The sequence below is a fragment of the Plectropomus leopardus genome, chromosome 3 (assembly GCF_008729295.1).
Source record: "Plectropomus leopardus isolate mb chromosome 3, YSFRI_Pleo_2.0, whole genome shotgun sequence".
Lineage (NCBI taxonomy): Eukaryota > Metazoa > Chordata > Actinopteri > Perciformes > Serranidae > Plectropomus > Plectropomus leopardus.
The window spans coordinates 5,885,725-5,905,779 of NC_056465.1; the positions used below are offsets into that span (position 1 = coordinate 5,885,725).

The 20,055-nt window shown below is 37.7% G+C and overlaps 1 protein-coding gene across 1 annotated transcript in view; it reads left to right on the forward strand.

Annotated features, from left to right (window-relative positions):
* Positions 1 to 6,483: 6,483 nt before the first annotated feature.
* Positions 6,484 to 20,055, forward strand: part of ghrhrb (growth hormone releasing hormone receptor b) — a 43,016-nt gene continuing 29,444 nt past the window's right edge. The window contains exons 1-2 of the mRNA XM_042482690.1: positions 6,484 to 6,779; positions 15,272 to 15,380. Coding sequence (XP_042338624.1) covers positions 6,678 to 6,779; positions 15,272 to 15,380 — 211 coding nt within the window. The 5' untranslated portion in view covers positions 6,484 to 6,677. The remainder of the gene's footprint in view (positions 6,780 to 15,271; positions 15,381 to 20,055) is intronic.

The window sequence follows — 20,055 nt, forward strand, 5'->3', positions numbered from 1 at the left end:
TTTTGAAATGTTATTTTTTGAAATCAGAGATATAACTTGCTTTAAAGTGGCAAAAAATACTTTAATCTGATAAAGCACGTCTTTAAAACACAAAAACAGGAAATTATTGTCTGAAAAATACAAATTAAAATGAGAACAAGGCAAAGATTAGGGAATTGCCTCCCAGTTAAGTCATTACAGGATGTAATTTAAAAGCCAATCTGAACTGACAGCGATATAAAATGTAAAATGTTATATTATAAAAGCTCCCGGTGTATTATCATTCAAATCTTCTGTGCAAAATGTCTTCTGATGAATTGCAGAGGGGAGTTTGAAGGTCATCATGTCCTGTATGTCAATGAAACGTCCGTCAGAGACGCCATTGAGAGAAGCGATTTCAGTTAGACGTCAGGAGGATGGGAAGACTCAACAAAGGAAGACAGGGACACATGAACATGGTGATGGCGCACATATGTTGTGTACATATATGTGGATTAAAGTTATAATAATGAGCAGGGCTTTTATTGTGAAGAGAAGGAGCATCTTTACATTGCTGCCTGTTTCTTTGGGGAATCCAGGCTATAATCCCGTCGGCTCATCAACACGATGGAACGCTTAGAGGCTCAATCAAGTGACAGTGTCTTGCTTTGTCCAAAAGCTGTAATTCAGTATTGGCGCTCCCTGAACTCATCATCAGGCCACAGCTGCTGTTACACTGACATTAGGGGCCTTTTGTCTCTGCCGAGCAACAGCTTGCGTAACATGAGTCCTAGAGAAGACCGCACTCCTTCCACTTTCTTTAAAACATACTATGTGCAGAACATCAATGGGATTATGGAGTCTTTCCAATTACCCCAATGGCCTAATTTTTTGTGAATCCTACGAAGACTGACATGATTAATAAGTTTATTCAGTGCTTACGAACAACATGTTCAGGTGTCAAAGCCCTGTAGTGGCTGCAGAAATCAAAACAAAATCAAAGGTGATGTTATATTTGAGTGACAAAGCTGGTATAGAGAGGAGGACGTCAAGGTCGAAGGACAGATCAACAAAACATTGGACTTCGACATGAGAGATCACTGTTTGCTTTCTGTTTCCAGTTGACAGCCACTTTCACTTTTTGTTAACCATTGTCACTAAAGCAAGTTTGCATTTGTGAGAATAGCAAACCCAAACATTCTTTTCCTGACTTACTTTTACTTAAATAAAGCATCCAAAGGCAAAAAATAGATGCTCTTTTCTTTCAAATTTGGGGTATTTTTTGAAAACCATTGGTGAATTTATTTATCTATTTATTTTAAAAAAGGCAATTCTTTTTTTGTTTAAATTTTTTCAGGTAATTTGATTTCTTTTTATGCTGTTTATCAACATTTTTTGGGCAATATTTAAAGAAAACATGCCCTCCATACTGCCCACCCAAACTGAAAATTGCCAAAATGACACCAATTTGTCGCAGCCAGAAACTTTAAAAACAGCACTTATAATTATATTTTCAAATTTCCAATGTTCCTTGAGCACATAATGTGGGATGAATACCATGCATTTTCTGGAGTCCCTCGGGGAGGCTCAAACAAAAATATTTGTAGCTTTGGGGAAGGTCTGGAAAAACACCAGCTGGCCAGTTTTTAACAAACCTGACATGGTCGCAAGTCACATGTGGTCCATTCAGAATGGACACTTTTGGACTGCAACCAACCAGTTGGGAACCACCTTGCTATGTATTGTTCTAAAGGACGTGAACAAACCACAAGTTTTGTTGTAATTTCAAAGACCTGCTGGTTTTGTTTGTAGAAAATAAAATAATTTTGGATAAAGTTGGTGTTTTCAGCACATCCATCACAGTGGCTCTGGGTCTGATCCAGCAGAATCTGAAGTAGCAGTCTTTGCTGTTGTCTGTCACAGTTTTATCTGATACATCACAAGGGAGCACCAAGTTGGAAAATTAAATTCCTACACTCAGTGATTTTAATAATGAGGATGCATCAACTCAAAAGTGATTCACTGCTCCTCTTTAACAGTGATGAAATCCTGAGGTGACGAGTTGATACGTGACACATCTGTTCCATCAGGTTCTGTTCGGGGTTCAGAGCCTCATAGTGTCTCTGTGGGCTGTTTGAGAACATGCAGCTGCAAACAGCAGGTGTCCAGCAATGACAGCGTGTGCGCACACACACACACACACACACACACACACACACAGGGGAATGCTGAGAGCCAGCACCGATCCACAAAGGAACAGATTTGGACAAACAGTGAAGGGGTCATCTGCAGGGGTCCAGGTCAAAGGTCAAAGATGTATTTTGACGGTACATCTGATCAGTCTGTTTCACTCCAAAACTTTAATCTTAACAGCCATCTCCTCCTTATCATCCTAATCATCCAGTTTGATCACACGTGCTGTGCTTGAGTCTTTAACTCAAATACTTTTGTTCATGTTTAAGGAACGGAGAGGTACAAAACTAGGACCCATAGTAAAAGACATAGCTCTGTAGAGTTAACAGAGGCCAAAAGCTCCACAAGGTACCTTTAAAAGATTTTTTTTTTATGAAGCCAAGTTATTTTTCTTCTCTTTTTTTGTAGTCTTGTAGGTGATTATTTCTACTAGTAACATAGTTACAAAAACATTTTACACATCAAATTGCTAAAACTGCATGTATTTCCATTGTTTCAGAGACTATCAGGGACTTCAGATGATCACAAAGGTTAGAGACAAACCACACCTTAACCACAGCGTTGTTGAATGTAAATGTGGCACAGAGGATATTTATTTTTTATTTACCCGCTTGCTTTTACCCTGAGTCTGCTGTGATTTGTGGGTGCAACATAAAGAAACGTAAAGTATCTTTGCATCTACATAATAATGTAAAAAATGTAACGTGTCCGTCATTTGCATTAACATACAATGTTACTGTCTATCCGGCGACTGGATTGAATGCATCATCTGCACTTTAGAGAAAATGAATTATACATTTGATGAAAAGTTTTCCCTCAGGTGCTTATGGTGTTTTCGGGTTGTTTTCTAATGCTTTTGCCTTGTGAGAAGTGTTTTGTTGCACAGAGCTTGAATAAATCCCCTCTTACATATGAGCAAATCTCTGGTGGGCTTTTTTTTTATAATAGAAAAATAATCTGTTGTGATTTGAAGAGAGATGAGCTGGGACATCAGATGTGGGAAAATAACTGAAGGGATAACAGTTTGTCCTCAAGTCAAAGATCCAGATTCATTCTTCCTAACATATCATTACATATACTGCATGCACACACTCATATTATCACACTTGTTAGGGTACTGCATTGATTCATATTAAATCAGTATGAATATTACTGGTATCAGAGAGAGGTAGGTAAAGTGTGAAAAAGAAAGAGTTACGATGGTCATACTAGGAACCCAGCATACCACAGAAAACACTTTTCCTGTTAAAGCAATTTTCACCACTTGGATAACTTTTCATGAAAAAATGTTCAGATGCTTCAACCTTTACTTAATAAAAGGAAATATGCTTGAGGAATGGACTTTATGTCATAAAGTTCAGACTTTATGACTTTATGAACACTTCAGAGGTAGAGAATCAACACTTTTTTTCATCTCTATCATTTACCATGGCAGTGTATTGTGGTAAATGAATTTTACTTTGGTGCTGATGGTTTTAGCAAAAAAAAAAAAAAAACAACCCAAAAACTGAATGACAATGGAGAATGTGGAGAATATAACTGAGCTTATGATGTGTAGCATGTTCAGGCTGACAAAAGCTGAAACATTTAGATCAGAGGTGGTCCAGCTTATTTGACATGTTTAAATGTGTTGTTTTATCACTACAGCAGTGGTTACACCTCATGAGTAGGACGTTCTCCATCATTTGTCAGACGACCTGTTCCTCTCATAGACTGTATATACAGTCTGTTCATCCATGGAGTCGGCACAGACTGCCAAGCAGGATGAAGAGCTGCTTCACAGGCGCACTGAACGCCATTGCTATTTTCAGCATGTTTGACTTTTAACTTTTCTATCTGCTCATTGTGCAGATAATGGAAGAATCATGTGAAGAAAATAATTATGTTATTATTTGATTAGTAACTATAATGTGATTACTGACTTTAGAACTGTAATGTGTTACCTTACTGCGTTACAAATGTAAAAATGATGTTTATGTTATTATTTTGTCACTTTGTAACACGTTACACTCAGAACTGGTGGTAGTAGTTGAGTGTGTGTCCCTTTCATTGAGTTTTAGAGTTTTTTTGTGAACAAAGTGCAGGCAGAGCTCTCCATGAGTTTTTTTCCTCACCAACTAGTTCATGACTTGCGGGCTAAATGCTAAATGTACTTTTAGAGCCCTAAAAAACCCACATTATCTGCAGTTTGTATACTTCCAAAAATCACCCAAAGCAAAGCTTCACTGTCAATTTCTGCAGAAAATAATGATAGTTCACTGTAGTTGCCTAAACTTGGCAAACTCTTAATGCTAGAGGTAGCAGAGGTAGCGGATCATTTGTGTGATGATCATCATATGTGTCATTTCCTAAATCAAACAGTCTGTTTTGTCATCCAAGTTTGAGGGATCATTGCCTTGAGAGCAAATCTTAATCCTAAAATAAAGGGTTTATGTTTTGTCATGCCGGACGTTTGTTCCCACAACATACACAGCAAAGCAAACACATGCATAAACACACACACATTACTATGGGCTTTATTCAGGGGCCAGAATGCAGCCTCGCAAAATTCATGAAGCACAAGCATAAACTAATAAGTCTAATCCCTGAATCAGAGAGAGAGCACCTCCACTCTGCTCTCTGCTCACAGGTGCTGCTGTCTGCAGGAAACTCATTGTTGGTGGTCTGGGGGAAAAGCCAAAGGCACCGTCTGTCATCGATCGACCTCTGCAAGGTGCAAGGTGCCTCCAGCGCGTGCACACACACACACACACACACACACACACACACACACACACACACACACACACACACACACACACACACACACACACACACACACTGAAGTAAACATCATCTCATTTGTGTGATGTGTAGCCTGCAGAAGGATTGAATGGACTCAGTCACTGCAGTATTATTTACACTGCACAAAAGAAAGCAAAGCTCACAGAATATCACCCAACAGTGTGTTAAAATAACAACCATACTTGGAAATAGTTGACCAAGAAGGGCTGTAGCTTTGAAAAATTAAGTGTATTTGATTGATTCAGGTGATTTCATTACTTATGAATTCAACTTGTCATTGTAAAATGATGGAAGTATTTCTTCCTCAAAAAGCTAAACAGACTCTTTAATCCCCTGGATATGGCCTTTTCAGACTTTTAATGTTATGTAATACTAGGGTGAGTTTATGTCGTGGGTATAAACATTTAGTAAGAGAAGAGTTCCAACACAGTGCTTTGAACATGTTTATATGAAACCATATATTTTTGGAAATTAAGCAGAAATGCTCTGTTTCTCTCTTTCTCTTGTCTTTATTTTTTTTTTTACTTTTTTACTATTTTTTTTTTTATTATGGACACAGTAGTTGGACAAATAAATATATAAAAATAAAACCTTGATTCAAAGTCCATTTCCTGGATGATTTTTTTGAGAGCTTTTACATAATAATGTTATTCATATCTAGCCAAGCAACAGATTCCACCACTTGTCACGTATCACTTAGTCATGGTCTTAGTCCACATATGATGTGCAAGGTATCCTGGGTGCGTCTGTTGTTGACGTTCTGGGATGGTGTCACTTTAAATCTATATACATTGTGTCTTTTCGAAATACACTTCCGCTTTCACAGGAAATGTACATTTTACACTTGTTAGATGCTTTTTTTTTCAAAATAAAAGTCAGCAAACCACCACCTATTTACCCTTGTGCAACAAAAGCATGTAGTTGGGTTTCGGAACAGTGGGTTTGTTGAACCAATCCATCACTCATCCCAACCACCCTTTCCAGCTGTTACACTGTTCTAAGTAAGGGGGAATTCTGTCTTAAAATAGGACAAAAAAAGTTAAAGGGTAACTAAGGTGCCATGCATAAAAAGCCCCAAAACAAAAAAAAGACATAAAATCAATTTAAAAAAAATTTAAAAAATTAAAAAAAAATAATAATGGGAGATGATCCCCCCAGACCCCCTAACAATGGTCTGGGCTAATCCCCCAATGTCCTCAAATCGTAGAAACGCCCCTGTTTTGGCCTCTGAAATTCTGATGAGAATGTTTTTCAAATTGATTACATTAAGTAAAGATACAGGATATCATTCTTTTTTTATATATAGGCTGTTATACAGAGACAAATCTTTCATAAACTTTATCTAGCACGGGAGATAAATGACTAATAACTATGCCTCCTCTAATGTTGGTTTAATGAATGTGACTGACTCCACATCCTGTCCCCTTTCATGTGTCAGCGCTCCGCTCTGCGCCGCCGCTGCGTATGTGCGCTCCGCTCTGTCTCTCTGCCTTTTCAGGGAGGAGCGCACCTTGTTTGGGTCAGTCGAGTCTCGGCTCTCCTCCGCGCGTAATGTGGACCTTCTCCTGCACCGGACATCGGAGAGACACCCGACAACATCCAAATCGCGTAAAGGCCAGCGAGCGGCTCAGTTCACGGATGGCTGGAAATTTTTAAAGGAAGTAGTTTCTTGTCCTCGAAGACTGATTTAATTATTGGACAGACTTTTACTTTATTGCGCGTAGTTTTCAAAGTGAACAAGAATGTTATTACGTAGCACCTCCACCTCTGGGTGCTCGTGGCTGAGACGGATGGCAGCATTACTTCACATGCTTGTGTTACTGCAGCTGGCGGTGTGGGCGACGGTGAGTCCACGCGCAATACTCAACCTAATTGGTGTTCAGGGTTGGCACGATGAGATTTGTGATAACACTCAGTGTTTGTTTTCAGATGGAGTTTGTCTTAAGACTACATTTATTTTGAGAAGTTGTGGGACATTAGTTTTCGGTATTTTATTTTAGTTTTGTTTACTTCTGCACGTGCAGGGAACATTGTTCAAATAAGCGTATGTTTTGTTGTGGTAAGCATCATCTATCAATTTTAAAGTGGAGGAGTATTATTGCATACTATTTTGATCACTTTGATCACTCACAAAAGATACTAGTAATAGATGCTTTTAAAAAAACAAACAAAAAAAAGCAAACAACAACAACAACAAATTAATAAATAAAACAAAACAAAAACCCATACATACACCCACCCCAAAACAACCAAGAAAGATACAAAACAAATTAAAAAACTAGATCTAAAAATATGCAACTTTAATATTAATATTAATTATATATAAAATATTAAATATTTACCCGTTTTTTTGTTTGTTCAATTGTATATTTGTTTATTTAGGCTATGTTTCATTTTATTTTTCCAGGTGTTATATTTGTATTACATTGGTAATTACATTGGTGCTATTGCTCTCTTAGTTTGCATATTTCTTGCATGTTCATTTATGTCAAATTTTACCTCCTTGAGTTCAGTTCAGATAGCCTACTAAATGACTACTATAGACGTGAATCCATTATTTCAATTAAGTATTTGATATTTTTATTGTTTCAATTGCTATATTGTGTTGCTGGTGCAGCATTCCACAAAAATTCTGATGAGATTCATGAGAGTTATATATAACTTATTGCACATTCATGGCAACCTCAAAGTCATTCTCAAGATGTAAATGCTCTCACAAACACAAAAACTCCAAACGAGATCAACCTGCTGCACGAAGTGTTGTCTGATGTGTGTGAATTGATCATAGTTGATGGATGATTAATTTGTCATGAGCGGCGATTAAATGGTCGATGTCATATTTTAGGCCCATTATTGTCTCTAACATTATGTGCGGTTGTTTGACATTAGAGAGTTCTGCCCTATCTACTTGACTTTTGATTTTTTTTTTTTTTGTCTATTTTGGTGTCCTAATGAGACAACTCATACATTTTGATAAATGAAACAGAAATCTCAGACTTCCATCTTTTAAAGAGTGATAAAAACACACCTAAAAAAAAAACATATTCAGTTAAGGAATAGAAAAGATCCAGTGGTGTCTCCTGTGACTCCATTAACACTGGACACCCACTGCTGCCTTTGGCTCCACACAGACATCGGCAAAGAGAAAGCATTAATATTATTTTCTGCATATGTGTGTACATTGGTTTGAAATTAAAGGAATGTAGACAATTCAGGGTGAAGAATATTTTCATTCTATTTCATCCTTAGTTGAAGGAGGCATTTCTGTGCTCACCTGACAGTTCATCAGCAATCAGTGATCCTGTGTTGTTCCCTCCTTTATTGGCTGCTTCCTCCAAGGTGCTAATTTTGTCCTCTCTACCTTTTCATGAAAGGTCATTGTTCTCCCGCTGACAGCAGGATGGACATATAATGCCACTTATTGACCTGTTGTGTCACTGTAATTGCACTTTAAGTGATTGTGACTAAAGTGATTTAGTGTACACACATCCACATTAACACTCTTAGTTTCTTTTTTGTGTGTTTGCCTTATGCTGGCATTTTTTCCTTTGTTAATAAGGTGTGATCAATTTGAAATTGCCCATAGGATTACAAATTGCCTCACAAAACCTCATAACTACTGCATTTATTGGGTTTTTGTCCTAACAAACAGTAATAGAAGACATATTAAGATCATTTAATTAAAAGTCAAGGGTGGAGGTTTTAGGGGAATATATTGTCAGAAATGGAATATAATATAATCAGTATAATTGTCTTTAATGGATAATTACCTGAAAATAATATATTTTTTTATATAGAATAAAAATTAAAATTTTCTTTGGTTAATTTAGAATGAGCTGTTTAAATGTACCTACGGAGCATGTCATCATTTATGGAGATTGTCATGTTGAACTGTCATGTTTCTACAGTAGCCCAGAGTGGGCAAACCAAGCAATGTCCTTTTGTATTTTAATGTCAGCCACTGTAGTTAGCAGCCAAAAAGCCCCATTGGAAAAACATTGATTTGTAATGTGAAACTGTTGATTTGGTGACACCTGTAGTTACTGGTGATAACAGCAAATGCAGTTTAACACTCAAGGTCACAGAGTTATAAGACAGCAAAATAAACTATTGTTGTTTTTATATGGAAGTCAGGCAATAATTGGGATTTTACCATCAGTTTGTAGCAGGTTTATCAGCAGCACATAGCCATAGCATCATGTGACCTATAAAAGCCAAAAAAGTGTTTCCATTGCAGTTTTGAATTGCCTGAAATACCACCTCATGCCTGCATGAAAACTTTTTTTGCGATAAATGGGAGTTTTTTTTTTAATTGACAGGTTTCCATTAGGTATATTTTACATTCACAATTTTTCTTTGCACAATCTGAGGCTTAATGGAAACCCACCTGCTGACAAACACATCACATTTCCCGTGACTACTCCACAATAAAAGTCAACTCATTACAGCAGACAATTCCATAGGCAGATTTTCATATCCACTTGTGAAATAGGTTTCAACCTTTCAATAAAAATCAGCTTTACAGTTTATTGTTATTATTTTTTTCTATGAGGAAGAAAATGTTAATTAGAGCTCAAGGATGCACCCAGTGCATTTTAGTGAGTGACACTGAATGTTTGTTAACAGTAAAACTCAACTGGGAACCTTTAAGTTTGTAATTAACATTGGTAGAACACACTTAAAGTATCAAAAGTACTCCTTATGCAGAACATCTGCCTCTGTGAGAGTTAAACCATGTACATTTTATGAATATTACTTGCATTGTGTAAGCAGCATCTAGTTGTAGTTGATGGAGCTACTTTTACTTCGGAAACTGCTGGGCAATTTAATTATATTTTGCATGCAAAAGGGACTCCCCTCCCTCTGTCCCGAGCCTTTGGCAAGTCGTGCCTTTGCCTTACAAAACAAGCCGTAAAACCTTAACATCATTTCTAAAGGTCACAGGTGACCAGTGCAGAGAGGCTGACAATGTGCAGCAATTTTTCTACATTACGTGAGCTACCTCTCACAGTGCGCATACACTGTTCAAACGGAAGGCAGTTTATTGATTTTTGGGGCGAATAACGAGCGACAGTAATCCAGTTGCTGTTGAAAACAAAGACAAGATGGGTTTGTGTGTCCGGAAATAAAATAAATAAAAAGAATGATGTGATTTTAGAAATGCCTCCCGGGCTGACAGATGGCTGACTTTGTTATGCTGCTAAAATGTATGCAACCTGGGGGCTTTTTTGAAGCTTGTGGTTCTCAATCTGTGTGTCAGATTCCCTTTGATGGGTGAAAAGATACCCATCTAGCAATTTTTGGTTCCAAAAAAGTTCAGAGAATGGTACAATGCCAGGAAAAAAAGGGCAGAAAATGCTCACATACATAAACTGTTTAGAAAGGTGTTGGATCCACATAAAGTACAAGCAAAACGAAAGAAAGGTCCGCACACTTTAGCTTGGGGAGCTAAAGTGTGCGGACCTTTCTATGTTTTTAATGGTACAATGCAACCAGTGCAATGTTTCAGTAATGTTTTCAGAGGCAAGTTTTCTTTTAGTTTCCAGATTATTCTTAAAGTTAGGATAATATCCTCTATAAACATAAAAAAATGTAAAATGTTTTTTTTTAACATGTCATATTACATTAAATTTTCATTAAAAAATGTTCTGTAATCTCAGGCCTCATTAACATACTCTAAATGATGCTTTGAAAATGTTTTCATGTAACATTTTAGGAATGTTTTATAAAAAGAACACTATGATCTGTCTCCTCTCAGCATCACCAAAACATCCTCAGAATGTTGCAATTATAGCATTACATCTGAGTCAGCAATAAACCTTATAGAGACATTATTTGAAATGATAAACATCCTTAAAACGTTCTTTGAAAATTAGATTAAAATGTTTTCGTTAAAACATTATTTCAACTTCAAAACAAAATGTTTTCGTTAAAACATTATTTCAACTTGTAGGTAACGTTAGCCATAGTTGCGGGAACATTTCCAGCTAGCTTGGTAAATGTGGTGGGTCATGAGATGATCAATGGGATATGAAAGAAATCAGAACATTGTTATGCTAATATGCATTTATTATTATTTTTCTCCAGTCTATAACAAATCTCCAAATAACACTATCAGAGAGGTTAAGAGGGGAAATATTACAATTTGGTTGAACTTTTTTCACTCATGTACATAGCCAAAAACATTTAACCTGTACCAAGTACGCTGCCCCGTACACTGCATGATTTGTCACGATTTGTCACCATCAGGTGGATGTTGCTATTTTAATGGATGAATGAAAACTTGAATGCAAAAAAGCAGAAAAACAGATTTACCAAAAATGTCACACTATTCCTTTGATGTCTGTAACACAGTTTGTGAGTGAGAGGAGAGATCTGATGGAATTAATCAGTGGGAAAAAATGGAAGGAAGTATTGCAAATGACTTGACCTGGAGGTTAGATGTAGATTGGAAACATTAAAGGGCCAATAACGCACACGCACACACACTCTAATGACATCAGAGACCTTGTGATTACCTGTCTTTTGTATCACTGCGAAATTCTGAATGTAAATGATGGCGCTTGGTAAAGGTCGCTGCAGGCGATCGGTGCCCTGCGATAATGACCCCGTTAAGACAGTGATTGAATTTAAATGACATTTCAAGCCACGTTAACTGTTGCCATTTAGGATCGAGGGTTACAATAATTAAAGTGCACGCTCAAATGGCACTCAAGCTCCTCAATAACACATACAATCTGATCTTATTACTCTGTGTCTATGAAGTTGGGGAAACATCTGCGAGGCTCTGCACCTTATTATATGAGTTTCAGCTGATTCTCTGCACATCACTGATCTGTAAAATGACACACTGTGCTTCTTCATGGGACAGCATGTTGTGTTCCTATCTTTCTTGTTTAAAGGAGGTTTGTTCCATAAACCTGCGGGGCAGATATGACTGTGCTGTCTTGTGTCATGGTTAGGCTGCGCTGCCAGATAGAGTAGATAGATCGAGCTGTTCGGCTACACATACACTCATTTATCCTTGCTGTAGGTATAAACTATTAATGATTAAGGAGTTCATGGGCCACCCAGTTTGAATACATTGTAGAGATATTTAGCCTTTTCATTGTCTATTCTGCTCATGTGCAGCTATGTGTGTTGGGGGCTCTATGAATTTATCGGATAATCCCTAAAATTGAAAATGAGAGCTGTTGGAATATTTAACAGGAGGAGTCTCGGCCTGGGTTTACTGTGTGAGGCAGTAGATGCCAAACTGAGAGATGGAATCACCAAGAGGGGTTGCCAGATAAAAGCTTGGTCTCACAGAGGTACGTGAAACAGTCACGACCTTGTAACACTGCATTACATTTTTCTGGCAGAGGATGTGTTAAAGAAACATTAGGACACACAAATTCCCTGGTTCAAAAATGTCATGTTATGGCCTGTGGTTAACCTTACAATCCAATAGGTTAATGGTTCCTGGGGGTCCCAAACCTTATTAGGGGTCATCAAAGCTTCACAGGGCATCATGAGGCCTAAGTGGGCTAAGTGGGCCTTAAGTAGGGTAGGAAAATGTTAAAAAAAACCCCAAAAAAACAGGCCTTTATATTGACGTTTCATTTATTAAATTGAAGAAAACTAAATGACGTATTTATTTTTAAAGTTTAGATTGTTATTCAAGACACAAACTTTTTAAAAAATTATGCAAAGAGGAAATGGTGGAGACATGAACAGCAGCTATATTCACAGAGCCTTCACTCCCCTTTACACAGCCTTACCCTGCAATAAAATTATGCAGTTACAACAACTGCTAATAGAACAATGACCAAGTGTCACGGTGAAGAAAACTCTGAATTTGTCTAAAAAGAAGCCTGTTAAGTATGCATGATTATTATAATAATAATTTAAAAAATACAGACAGACTTGTATAAATTGTTCCTAAAAAATTTAGGAAAACTAATCCCTGATGTAATATTTAGAAGAAATACTCTGACATTCATCCAAATCGCTTGTTTTACACAAACATCTTAACTAAACAGTGTAGTAGTTGTTCAGTACTGTTAAAGTTCGCATATAATAAATTACGATATATCTATAAAATGTGTCACATAATCAAGGATCGTCAGCTTACTCAGTGTTAAAAAAGGGGTCCTTTAAGGAAAGAGGTTGGAAACCATTGATATATATGGTCATTCAATCAAAGGACAGAGGATGTTGGGGTGGTGGATAGACACAGGACTTTCACCCAGGAGTGTGGAACCAAAGTCAGCACTGACACTTAACTTTACGTACTTGCCTACATTAAGGTACTTTTATCCTGTACATAAAAAACAAAACTGTTAACTTTAAACACCTAACCAACAGTTACCAGCTTCGGGAAAAAAAACAAAATTCTACTACAAACAAAATTTCTGTGATGATTCAGACATTTCTGTAAATGCTGATCACTTACTTGTTGTTGATCCGGTTTAGTTTAATCACGCATCATTTCACCTCTCTGGGCCAGGTGCTTTTGAAAGTCTAAACCTAACCATGCTTAGGTTGCAGGACAAAAAACTCTTTTCCCCTGTAAGTCCTGCACATGTATAGCTTTGGGGCAGTGCAAGATTTAAAAGATGAAAAGAACAGAAATGCCCTTCAGAACATATTCGGCAAAACCCATTTCTCAGCATAAAAGTAGAATTTTTAGGAGACAAGGTTGGAATAAGACAGAGGGACATTTTGTGTTTCATTTGATCACATAGTTCTCCCTTTTTACTCTTTTTTCAGATTTGATACAAAAAGGTTTTAGTTTCTAACAACTGGTTCAAAAAGAAGAACGACAACTTGACAACAGTAGGTTAAGATGTCCTGCCACAGGCCTGGAGGTGTCTGTCCAACAGCAGTGAGCGTCCCCTGTTGTGTTAATCTTGGACACTGCAGCACTGTGAGAGGATGAGGTTAAATGTCACGCTCACCTGCAGCGTCTCCATCTGTCCAACCTGCAGGTGTTCTGCCTGTGACAGTTCACACATTTCAAACCAAATACAGTAATCAGATAAATTCAATTAGACACATTCAGAGCAATTAGAGGGATTATTTTCTCACTTGACAGCATAACAGCATCAATTTCGTGACATAATGGCATATAATTATGTGAACCATGGGGCGGAGATGATGCTGGAATCTATATTTTCTTTCCATATGTGAATTTATGCATCTCTGAGATTATTATAGGCCTGTATTGCTCTGCCAGTTTCTGTCCTCCTCCTCTTCACGCTCTTCCCAAGGCGTGAAAGGAATTGCAAGGCAGAGGAGTCTTGACAGGAGTTGTCAGGACTTTAAGAGGAAGTTGTTGAACTCACACATTTTAGCCTGTCAGGGGGGCTGATTACCATTCAGAGGTACCTCAGTGGAGGGGAACCACTAACATCCTCTAGGTTTTAATGTGGCAAGAAAGATAGAGCGATGATGCGTTTTAAACATGGAAAAGATTCATTTGTTCATGATAATGGAAGTATCAATTCCTAAATGTTACTGATTTCAAATGATTTTATTTTATATTTAATGCTGTCATGATTTCACCACAGATATAAATGCACTCTCTGAATTTAAATGCTTTCATGTTTATGTGAAAAACACCCAGGAGCCCACAGCACAGGCTCCTCTGTCTGTTTTTGATACCATTTTTAAGGGATTAATGTAAAGCTAAATTACTCAGCTTTTCATGTTCTGCATTATGTTTCAATCCCCGTTGTTCCCTAAGATTATAAACCAATTTTATGTTGAATCAGATAGATGCTTCTACTGTAGCTGAATGTGTGCATCGGACATTGCAAAACTGTTGAATTATGTGCCAGCTAGTCGGATGTATGTGTGCAGTCATTGCCTCCTGTTGTGCTATTTAAAAACATTCATATCAAGTGTTGTAGATGAACATATTAAAAGTCTGACAAGACTGAACTGGAACTGAACCCAAATGCACGACACCAGGTAATAAAAGGTAAAAAAAAAAAAAAAACTTTATTTTTAAAGGCAGCAGAAATGTCTTTACACGGAGCAGATGCAAAATCAAAATCACTCATAAGAAGTAAAAAGTCACAACAAAAATGTCTCAGATAAGGAAACAAAGTATCAACAAAAATTCACTCAAATGAGGTCGCAGGAAAAGTAACAACAAAGTATCAAAATAAAAATAGGTTTCAAACCTGAACAATACAAAGACTTGAGCAACAACAAGACTTGGCTTGGGCATGAATACGGCGCTGGTTCATTGGCTGATGAGACAAACTGCAAAGTGCAGACAATATTTTAAAAAAGTTCAGTTGATATTTAAAAAAAAAAAGTTTGGTTAACCTGGTGTTATCTCTTTCAGACAGAGGCCATCCACCCAGACTGCGCCCTAGTGGTTCAGCACATGAAAGCTCAAGAGGAATGTAACCAGATCCTCAAACAGGAGCAGAACAACCACTCCACCAGGACAGGTCTGTGTGCTTTCTTGTCATTTTTGAGAGTAAATATTTACATGCACTTACATTGTGGGGACAAACAACTTTTTTTTCCATAATACATTTGTGAATCATAACTGTGTGTCTCCATTCAACTCAGTTGATTTTTCTAATTTGCTGTGTCTCCAAACTTTTAACCATGAAAGCGACCCAAAATATTTAATATGTTGAAATCTAATAATTCATGATTCACAATCCTTAATTTTGCTAAGGACATACCTGAAACCTCTGCTCTCATCTCTATAAAAGACAAACAGCAGACTTCAGTAATGGGTTTTTGATATCAGCATAAATTGTTCTGCTCTCCTCCTCTTTCTCAAGGCTTTTTCCAGATGATGCTTTACAGATCAAACCCATTTCCATAGATTTTTCTAATGTCAACAGGTGTTTCCCCCATTCTGACTTTTACTACTGATGTGCTTCTCTCTCTGTGGAGGCGCTTTCATGTATCAGAAGCCATCAGAAGCTTTTACTTTTGTCAAACTAGTTCAAATTCTGCACATGGTACTTTTTTGAAATGTAGTTTTTATTGGTGAAACACAAAAAACACATTTTCAGTGATATCATACAGTATGATCTATCAGTGTTGCAGTCCCAATACCCTCTTTTATATTTCCTGGAATATTTTGCATATATCAGTAAATATCGAGACTTGTTTCTCTCATTTGGGATCAGGTCAAAATGGTATGACTCTCTGAGATTAACTGCCAGTGGCTATAAACCAGAGGTTGGCAGTGGTTAGCCTTTAATGAGGAGCCTCTGTACTGTAATAATTGATTCCCTGAGCAGAAACGTGGGAGCTCACACCTTTTTTTTCTTTACCTCCTGACTTTTACTGTCAAAGTTCTAACACCTCTCACTCCCTTTAACACCCTCTCAAGTAGGTGAAGAGAAGGATGGAAAAAGTGGTCACCCCCCAGGCTGGTATGATGTAAAGAGAGACAATAAGTCGACTGTGCTTAGCTCGTTTTTCTTTTAAAGCACCTCCTGACTGCAACAAAATGCATATGAATTTGTGCACTGTAAAATCCAAAATTTGCCATGATTTACCCTCCCCTCAAACTCAAACCTCAGAACGTGCTATATATAATATATATATATAATATATAATATTTTCCTCTTTCTATGTCTTCACTTTTTGTAACCAGATGTATTTTTGGGCCTGTAAAAATGTATGCAAAAAAAGCAACTTTAAATGTGTGGAGACATTAAATCTTGTTGCAAATCATTTAAACAGATTTACAATAATAAAGTGTATTTATATAGCACTTATCAAAACAAAGTGCTGTACACTTAAAAAATCACAAAACACAGACTTTTTTTTTTAAATAAAAAAACACAACACAACAGAAAAATATAACAGCAACACACAGAAAAATGTTTGAAAAGCAGAAAAACAAACAAACAAACAAAAAAAAACGAAGAAAAATTTTAAATCTGTGGTTAAAATTAAAATCAAAACAGTACAATGCAAGACTTAAGTGCAATTTCAGGTATAGGTACCATATATCAATAAAACAATGCATTAAAAAGAGATTATAGGAATGATTTTTGCTAAAAATAAAATTTTAAAGTGACTTTAAAGAAGATAGTGATTTAGCAAGCCGCGGTTTACCAAGCAGGCCCCACATGGCTTATGCTAGGGCTAAATGGGTAGCACATGGGTATGGGCCAAAAACGGGCATCTTATCTGGGGCCCACTTGGGTTAACCCACGCAGGTGGGCAATGGGCATGGGGCCTGTGGACAATCTCATGTAGCATCACTCTCAGTCTATTTATGACCCACATGGGCCCCACATACAAATGTTGGCCAGGACTTGCAGACTTCATCACTCTTTCAGTTACTTTCGGTGTCAAGTGCATCTGCAGATGGGTTTACAGTAGTTAGTCATACGTCTGCTGCGTCTCAGAAAGACACTAAAGGGTGCTTTTGCCATCTATATCGTATGATAAGGGGGTAAGTGCCATTAATTGAAGAACTGGGAATGAGAACGGGCTAAAAAAACAATGGCCGTTTATCCATTTATGCCATAAATAATAGTCATGACAACAACATAAAGCAACTTGAGGTGAAAAGTGGTGTCATCACACTGAACTTTCTCATCAATGCTGATTTGTGTGCTTTTATTTATTTATTTATTTTTTAATCTTACCTAATTATGAGTAAACAGCACTGACATGTAAGGTAAAAAAAGAGCTTGATTGCTTTAGGTTGAGGAATTTTCTACACTTGTAACTTCTCCTTTTAGCTAAGTAGCAACAGTTCCACATGGGAGTTTGCAATGTCAATTATGTAGGTGTTTTGGTATGTGCTTGTATGTATGGTCAGTTTTTGTAGTGTTTACTTTACATAACATGCACACTCCATGCGTCATTATCAAGAAACCATCTGAAATGATACAAAAGGTAACACCAGGATGGACACCTGCGTGTGAAGCTCACTGCAGCACACGCAGCAGGCTGGCAGACGCCTTCCTGTGGCTGATGATTGCGTCTCTTTAATCAAAAGCATAGCGAGCACATTTGCTTCCTGTTATCAAATTACCATCCCGCACTCGTCAGAGCAGCCAAAACAATCACTGGAACTAATCAGGTGAGGAGATGCCGGGATTAAAGTTACTGATTGGTCAACCTGGCCTGGCTCTGTTTCATCTTTGCAGCTCAGGAGGTGAGCCAACTGAATCAGAGGAGATTCATCCATTATCCTCCCTTCAATGCGTCAGAAAAAAAAAAAAATGCTCAGCCACTGGAACAGCTTGTCCTTCAGGGGAGACCACGCTTCATTTTCCATATGAGATGCTGTCTGAAAGCACATCTATTACACCCAAAATATGAATTCTCTTTGTTTTGAAGTGTTTCGACTTATGTGACAAGGTCAGTCCAGGCAGGTGCGTTCTGCTCTCGCCTCACTCCATCTCTCCACTTTGAAAAGGTTATTATGAAAGCTACGCACTCTGTGAGACAGTCGTCTGCTCGCCGGTGGGACCGCCTGTGCATGACACAGCTGGTGTCACTCAGAATTAATTGCATCATTTGTCGCCCTTTCCTGTGATCATCCAAGGCAAAGAAGTGACAATTAGCATTTGAAGTGGCAGGTATGAGCTGCTTCGACACTGACTGAAGGAGACTGAGGATCCGCTTCGCTTCTCCAGACAGCTTTAACAAAGCCGTGCGGTCAGGGGGGAGAAACGGTCCCAGCTGCTCCTCTATGGTCTCCACAGTGTCCCACCACTGTACCAAACATCAAACTCAGCTCTTTGAGGGAGTTCTAATAAAGTGTAGTAATAAAAACATTCTGCTGTTGTTAAATCAACAATTCCAGAAATGCAGGCCCTGTTTACACATATAAAGATATTTTTGAAAACATGTATTTCCCCCCTCCATTTGAAAAACAATTCTGTCCACACCAAAACATGAAGTCATCAAATATTGCAGCTTTGACAGTGCTTTTGGTGTAAATTCCCAACACCAAAAGCCACCTTTCTCTTCTGTATGATACGAGATGTCAAGTGAGAACAGAACTGGTTGCATTCATACGATATGCAGCAGGACAATTTTAGTTTGAAACCGTGCGTTACGAAGTGAGGAACACGAGGTGTCGTGGAAGGGGTATTGGATAGGTCCAACAAACCTGGACTTTCATACAGGAGTGTTCATTTCCCGTCTGAATGTAATATTACAATGTGCCTCCTTTCTCTAACTCTAACCATCTGTGCCAGCATGTGTGTTTGTTGACATCCTGGCATTGGTTTGCCAATGCCTGTGTGTTTGTGTTATCTACACATAACCATGTGCAGTGTATTTCCACCATGTGCTTGTGTGGACATCATGGTAGTGGCATCCCAGAACACAAACAGCAGATCCTGAAGGATACCTTGAGTATGATATGTGGACACAGAGATCTGCTGCAAAGAGGCAATATGTTGGGATGAGAACATTTTGGCCGGTTTGATCTAAAACCATCATTACTGGCAAAATTCAAGACTGGGACGCTGGGGGTGGAGCAAAAACAATGGTAGCAGCAGATGGCTCTGTTTGTCTGTGAAGTGTTGAAGCAATTATTTTAGTTTTAGTATAAATCAGTTTTTGACCAGTTGACTAGCACATGCTCATTTATCAAAGCAGCAATGATCACGTGGTTATTGAGGAGGTTACGACATTGTTTTCCAAACAGTCTGTTTTATACATAGATAAACAGTAAGTTTTTTGAAGAATCAGCACATTGGAAGGCGTTTTAAAAAATCCGTTCTACTGACAGAAACAAATATACAAAAATCTCTGTATGCATGTAGACAGGACCTTTGATCATTCATAAGGAAGAGGTTGGGATGCTGGATTGAGCTGCTTAAGCTGATATTAATTAAAAATATGGGAAAGTATTTCACTCTAAACATTGCAACATAGAATCGGAAGGACCAGAGTTCAATAGAGCTAGCTGCCTTAGGTATTAATAATTAAAAAATTAATAAAAGATGAAGTAAAATGAAAAAAAATTTGAAAGACAATACAAAAGTGTATAACAGTACATTAAAGCACAGCCAGATGGGCCACTGGCCTGCAGAAACTGCCAGGTAAACAAACCAAAACACACATATTCACAGACTATAAAGCTATCTTTAATTATTTTAACAGTCATGAATATTCAGGCGT